We start from the raw sequence: 6,629 nt of genomic DNA on the forward strand, positions 1-6,629 counted from the left end.
CTGTATCCTCAGCCTCCCCAGGCTCAGGTGGTCCTCCTCCCACCTTGGCCTCCTGGGTAGCTAGGATTACCTGGCTGTAGCACATGCCACAGCACCCAGCTAATTTTTGTTTTTTTTTGTAGAGATGGGGTTTTGCCATGTTGCCCAGGCTGGTCTCAAACTCCTGGGCTCAAGCCATTTACCTGCCTCAGCCTCCTAAAGTGTTGGGGTTACAGGCATGAGCCACCATGCCTGGCCCATATAAAGAATTTTGATGACAGGCAAGGCACACACGGTACGAGGTGAGAGGAGTGGGTACTGATGCTCTATAAAGTACCTCAGTCTCCCAAGGGGTCTGTCATAGAATTCAGGGGATCTGTAAACTAGGTTGTGAAACAAAATTACAACTTTTAATTTCACAACTCTGAATTGAAAATTGGCATTTAATTATTAATGTAGTTAACAAACCCCGGTATATTAGCTATACTGGCAATTCTGTCACCAACAGAAATCACAAATATTTCCACATCACATTAAGGTTGTTGTAGCTATCGTAAAATATTGTTTACATTCATCACCACTGCAAAATTACGGCAGTTATTAGACCTTCTGCTAGATTTTATAGCACAACAAAAATACTCACAGCGCTATTATTTCCAATGCATGTGGCCTTCCATCCCCCGTAATTTCCACTGGGGTCACTCTGATAGAGCTGAAAACCATAGTGCTTATCCCAGCCAATGTAGAGCAATGAAACACCAAAGGGACGTTTTCCTTTAACAAAGAAAAAAAGCCAAATATATCAATAATCTAAATTTAGTATCACTGTAGTTACTTGAGCTCAGTGAACGTAGCTAAGCCCTTCTCTGTGAACTTAGGCATTCATAAACTGTTTTGCTCTATTACCAATTCCACTTTTGTTTCTATGATTTGGACACAGCCAGGAGAGGGAATAGACAGAGGACCAGGGCTGAATTTCGTTATTATGGAAACAGCAGTTAGCTTCCAGATTTAAAAATGTTATCTCGGACTTTACATACCCTGTTAATAAAATGATGGTAATTTACATGGTGGAGGAAACAGATTCACTCATGAAATAAGAACGTAGGGATTTTTAGTGTTCTACACCACTGTAAGATTAATATAGTTAACTGTAACATGTTAGTTTTGAATAGCCAGAAGGATATGGAAGGCTCCCAACAGAACGAAGTGTTTGAGATGATGAATGTGCCAATTATCCTGATCTGATCACTGTATGTACTGAAACATTATGTACCCTATGAACATATACAATTATTATTTGCCAATTTAAAAAATTTAATTTAAAACAAAAGGGTCTATTTTTCAATTTTTTACTACCTCAAAAATGTTATAAGTCATAAAATGTCTTAACTTTTTGGAATAAAATTTTCAAAAAAATTACGTACCTCCAAATTGTGTATAAGCTTGTTTGATGTCACACAGTGCTGTAACCAATTGCTCACAAGGTATTGGCTCCTGATACTGTAATAAATACCTAGGATAAAGAGATTGGCACATTAGTTTTCTCTAAAGCACAGACAGACTCTAAGGTAAATACTCTCTGGAAAGCAATCTATGCCGTAGGGACAACCTAATAGTTGTTTGTAATTTGAAGGAGAGGAAACAAGTCAACATCCGAATATTCTCATAGTAAATAACATTTTGTTAAATTTGGTTTAAAAAATTTATAATTTTCAATTAAAATATTTTTAATGACTTTACTCTTTGCAAAAGTGAGCTCTCCTTAGAAACATCAAAACTGATTTTTATCATCAGTTATGCTATTTATGACCATATCTTTGAGCAATGAGCCTTAGTTCATTAGTCAGAACATTAGCATCAGAAGTTATGCCTGCCACACTGCAAGCCATGTCCCTTAAAGAAAAAAAGATATTGATCTGTAAGCAGGCAAGACATTTGTGAGGAGCGCTACAAGTATTAAAAAAGCACAGAGTTCTATTAGATATTTACTACACTTGCTTCACGGTGGCTACTTCCTTCAGAAAAGACCTACAAGTTTTATTTTTGTAGGAGACATTTACTTGATGTCATTCAACGTGAATGATTAACCAATGCACCCTTAATTTCTTTAACAGATGTATTTATCATTACCACCCAGTAAATAGGGTAACAGAATCAACGCCAAGAAGCTAAAGTAAATCTCAAGATTTAGCAACAAAGAACAAAGACAGGCCGACCACAATGGCACACACCTGTCATCCCAGCACTTTGGGAGGCCGAGGTAAACAGAGGGCTTGTGCCCAGGAGTTCAAGAACAGCCTGGGCAACATGGTTGCCCTGTGCTTCCTAGGCAGGCTTTAAACCCTCCTGTCATTGTCCCCTGTTACCTCCTTCCAGCAGGCCTTAGGGAATGAATACTACTCAAGAGCAGTCTGTCGAGCAAAATCTTTTTTTTTCCCCGAGACACATTCTTGCTCTGTCACCCAGGGTGGAATATGGTGATGCCATCTCGGCTCACTGCAACCTCTGGAGTTCAAGAACAGCCTGGGCAACATGGCAAAATCTCATCTTAACAAAAAATAAAAAACTGAGTGTGGCGGTGCACACCTATAGTCCCAGCTACTTGGGAGGCTGAGACGGGAGGATCACTTTAGCCCGGGAGGCAGAGGTTGCAGTGAGCCGAGATGGCATCACCATATTCCACCCTGGGTGACAGAGCAAGAATTTGTCTCGGCGAAAAAAAAAGATTTTGCTAGACAGACTGCTCTTGAGCAGTATTCATTCCCTAAGGTCTGCTGGAAGGAGGTAACAGGGGACAATGACAGGAGGGTTTAAAGCCTGCCTAGGAAGCACAGGGCTATGCACCTATTAGAGGTGTATTTCCCCCCTTTTTTTTTTAAGACGGGGTTTCACCAAGTTGGTCAGGCTGGTCCTGAACTCCCAACCTCAGGTGATCTGCCCGCCTTGGCCTCCAAAGTGCTTGGATTACAGGCGTGAGCCACCGTGCCCAGCCGTATTTCCCTTTTTTTTGGCTCATTTCCTGAGGGCTGCCCTGGCTTTCTTACAGCTGAGACTTGCGCTGTGACTATGCCTAGCCATGCCTGCTAGCTGTTGAGTGGGCCCATCAGAGGCTCTGTGGAGGGGTGACACCACTTTGAACAAGTTTATCAAAAGGCCCTGATAATCGGCATTTACCAAGCCCACCACTGAAGGGAAAGGCTCTTATTAGCACAGCCAGCTCTCCATGAGCTGCAAAGTTCTGCAAATCCAAATATAACAAAATTCTCACAAAGTGTACAAAGCTTAGCTAAATTCTTCCCAGACCTCCAGGAGGCTTGTTCTTTAGTAAGATTCAGTATAGAGCAACAAAATCTCCTGTAGCTATTCTACCTTTTTTTTTTTTTTTTTAAAGACGGGGTTTCACCATATTGGTCAGGCTGGTCTTGAACTCCCAACCTCAGGTGATCCGACCGCCTTGGCCTCCAAAGTGCTTGGATTACAGGCGTAAGCCACAGCACCCAGACTCTGCATAGGTATTCTAAACAATACTTTGAGGACCTACTATATGTCAAACACTATACTATTGTATTTCATTCATTTTATTTCATTAAACTGCCACAACCACTTTAGGAGGCTCTGGGGCCCAAACAAATTAAATGTCTCATGCCTGTAATCCAAGCACTTTGGAGGCCAAGGCAGGCAGATCACCTGAGGTTGGGAGTTCAAGACCAGCCTGACCAATATGGTGAAACCCCGTCTTAAAAAAAAAAAAAAGGAAAGAAATTAAATAATTGGTGCAAGGTCACATAGCCTGTATGGGTGAAGCCTGGACTTGAACCCAAAACTCTGTGACTAAGTCTGTACACTTATCATTACACAATGCTGGTTTCTCCACTTAGTGTTTGCTCTGCACTTAAAAGGAGTAACACCTGGTACCAGGCCTCAAAGAGGTTTCAAGCAAAATAAAGGCACAACTTCAATTCTACCACATCACAGGGAAGAGCCCTCCCAAATTACATAGCTCCCACTTATGTGAGTGAGATATTTTTTAAAACTCTTTCCTAAAATCTCACTTACTCATTGAGTTTATAAATTTTTTCAGAAAAAAAGACTTCATCAAGAAGCTTGTGGATGTTGCGTCTCTCTGCTGCAAGCAAAACACCATCATTTGCTAAAATTCCCAAGCAGGTGCCTGCATGTCCAATCGCTTCCATGGCATATTCAACTTGGTATAAGCGACCTACAAAACAAAAGGAGTGAGAAGCCAAGACTCTCCTCTGTGCTCTCCAATCACTGGCCCAAAAGAAATCAGCAATGAAGCAAGCTAGAAACAAAGGTCCCACTTTTACTCTTCTAGGGTATAATCAATCTGGTGACCATAATTGCTTCAAAGAACAAAAGGGAGGAACTTTGCAACTACAAAAAGTTTGTACATTTTTTTTTTTTCTAAAAGTCTAACACATTTTTTTTTTTTAACTTGAGGCAGATTAAACAATTTCCATTTTACCTTCTGGAGAAAATATAGTGGTCCTGGAGTCATATCTTCGAGACTGCAAAGGAAAAACACACAAGTGATTCCTATCCACTGAAAGTAAACCAGCTCCTGCAAGCCTACAAATTATCTTACAGAACCTATCCTGGCATACAAAGTTCAATGGGTGAGAGGAAACTGACAAGAAAGAAAGCGCCATCCCACTGCTTTCCTTGCATTTCAATTTTCCCACACAAGTCTGTAAGCTGCGTACAATACTATTTATCAGGCAACAGTTTATTGGCATTAACTCACCATGTTTTCTGAACTTTATCTAGTTCCTGTAAAAAGAAAATCGGATCATCATTAAAATAAGATTCACAAATTAAAAAGCATTTGCTGACTTTACAAATCTGTTTTATTTACTCCCTTTATTCAGCTAAGTGTCAGGCATTATGCTAGATGCTGGAATACCAAAATGTGTAAAACAAATTCTTGTCATGAAGAGCCAATACTGGCAGTTAGGTGACAGAGGCAGACATAGATTATAATGTGGAAAGAGGAACCGAGGGTAGGGTGGGAAAAGGGATGAAGAAAAATCAAGAAAGCATTTTTTGAGAAGCCGCTACAGAAAATGAAAGTAAATCAAGAGACAGGAGAGGCACAAAAACGGCCAAGAACTCTTGGGTCTAAGAAAAAGAACAGGGGATGAAAGAGGGGAAGGGCATTCCAGACGGCGCAGAAAGTATGAACAAAGGCTACTGAGGCAGGATAACTTAGTGGGCATGAGACAAACTGCTGATCTTTGAAAATATATACATATAAGAGCTAAGCGAGTATCCAAATCACGCAGAGCCTTGAATGCCAAGTGAAGAGACTTAGGCCTTCTCCAGAGAGTGATCTGGGTCCTGAACTTGGGGCTGAAGGCGGTTATCTGGGGCAACATGAGTACCATTCGTGCAAAAGACAACACTGGGTGCGCAGCGCTATCTGGTAGAAAAGCCTCAGTCCAAAGCCCACATTCCCAAATACTGGAATACAGGAAATGAAGACTGGAAAGGCAAGCTGGAATCAAATCCTGGAGAGCCCAGGTGCCCACGTGAAAACTGAGTTTCATCTCTCAGTCAAGGGGCTCCTCTGAATGATTCCCAAGGGACACAGGAACTAATTGGCATTTTAAATGATCACTCAGGCTGGTGAGGCCGAGGGCAGCGAACTGGCTGAGACAGCTGCAATAGGAAGGTGCAAAGGAAGGATGGCCCAGAGCAGAGAAGCAGGGAGGACACAGACACTCGCGGCGGTTTCGGATGCGAGCGCAAGCGCCACTTTCTGCTGTCTCCACGCCGGACGCTGGCACAGCACGATCGGGAGTTCACCGGCACCGGGAGCGCTAACTTTCACCTACCGAACTCCCGGGGCCGGACGCCGCCCAGACCCCTCGGTCCTGCCCACAGACCCCCGCCCTCAGCCCGCCCCAGCGTCCAGATTCGGCACCGGGAAGCCCCCGACGGCGGCCGGCGGGGGCCACTCAGTCCCCGAGGAGGCGGTGCAGAGTCATCGTGCCCACGGCTCTTGGCGGCGGCTGCAGCCGAGACCGACGGGCTTGCAGTTCACGAGCCCCGCCCGAGGAGCGAGCGGCCAGGCTTCCGCGGGCCCCCAGGGGGCAAAGGCTCACCAGAGGGAAGACCGTGAAGACTTGTGACGTCCACGGAGCCCTTAACTCCGCGGGAGAAAAATCACCAGCGCTGCCAGAGTATCCGCTGCTAATATGGCCCCCGCACATGCGCAGAACCTCCGGGGAGGGGGCGGGCCGGCGGAGGACGCGGAAGTCCTCCTTGCGGGGCGGAGCGAGAACCCTTGGCCCTCGTGGGAGCTGGGGTGCGGGGGTGGGGGCTCGGGGGCGCTGGAGTCCTCAGCAGGTGGAGGAGTTGCTGTGCCATGGTGAGGAGGGCACTAGGACCGTAGCCAACCAGAGTGGAATTGCTGTATAGCTAATTTCCTTCTCCTACTCTTGGGGCTCTACTTTCACTTTCTCTTGACTGTTCAGTGTGGACCTGCCTCTTAATTGCTGTCATTCCTGTCCTGTTTCCCAAAACGGTTCCAACCACTTCAGACTTTACCCGTCTCATCATCTCCCTTTTTCATTCTGGCTTCCACTGTTACTGCTGATGCATACATTTTTGGACATAAATTATGA

At 44.5% G+C, this 6,629-nt stretch overlaps 1 protein-coding gene across 2 annotated transcripts; it reads right to left on the minus strand.

Annotated features, from left to right (window-relative positions):
* Window positions 1-583: 583 nt before the first annotated feature.
* On the minus strand, window positions 584-6,224 carry PSMA4 (proteasome 20S subunit alpha 4). 2 transcript variants are annotated; one of them, XM_017519357.2, is made up of 7 exons: window positions 6,108-6,224; window positions 4,748-4,773; window positions 4,469-4,511; window positions 4,039-4,201; window positions 1,798-1,875; window positions 1,407-1,495; window positions 584-753 (listed from the first exon to the last, which is right to left on the minus strand). In XM_017519357.2, the coding sequence occupies exons 2-7, from the start codon at window positions 4,748-4,750 to the stop codon at window positions 599-601; spliced, it is 531 nt and encodes a 176-aa protein (XP_017374846.1). In that variant the 5' UTR covers window positions 4,751-4,773; window positions 6,108-6,224; the 3' UTR covers window positions 584-598. The 2 variants fall into 2 exon arrangements, with proteins under 2 accessions (XP_017374846.1, XP_017374847.1); XM_017519358.2 differs by lacking the exon at window positions 6,108-6,224 and adding an exon at window positions 5,838-5,902.
* Between the last annotated feature and the right edge of the window lie 405 nt (window positions 6,225-6,629).

The sequence above is a fragment of the Cebus imitator genome, unplaced genomic scaffold (genome assembly GCF_001604975.1).
Source record: "Cebus imitator isolate Cc_AM_T3 unplaced genomic scaffold, Cebus_imitator-1.0 Scaffold737, whole genome shotgun sequence".
Lineage (NCBI taxonomy): Eukaryota > Metazoa > Chordata > Mammalia > Primates > Cebidae > Cebus > Cebus imitator.

Excerpts from the sequence above, each read along its gene's own strand:
- PSMA4 (XM_017519357.2), bottom strand. Across the intron at positions 1,496-1,797 it reads CTAAGGCTCATTGCTCAAAG|GTATTTATTACAGTATCAGG; the intron begins ATATGGTCATAA and ends TCTTTATCCTAG. Across the intron at positions 754-1,406 it reads AGCTTATACACAATTTGGAG|GAAAACGTCCCTTTGGTGTT; the intron begins GTACGTAATTTT and ends TCTTTGTTAAAG.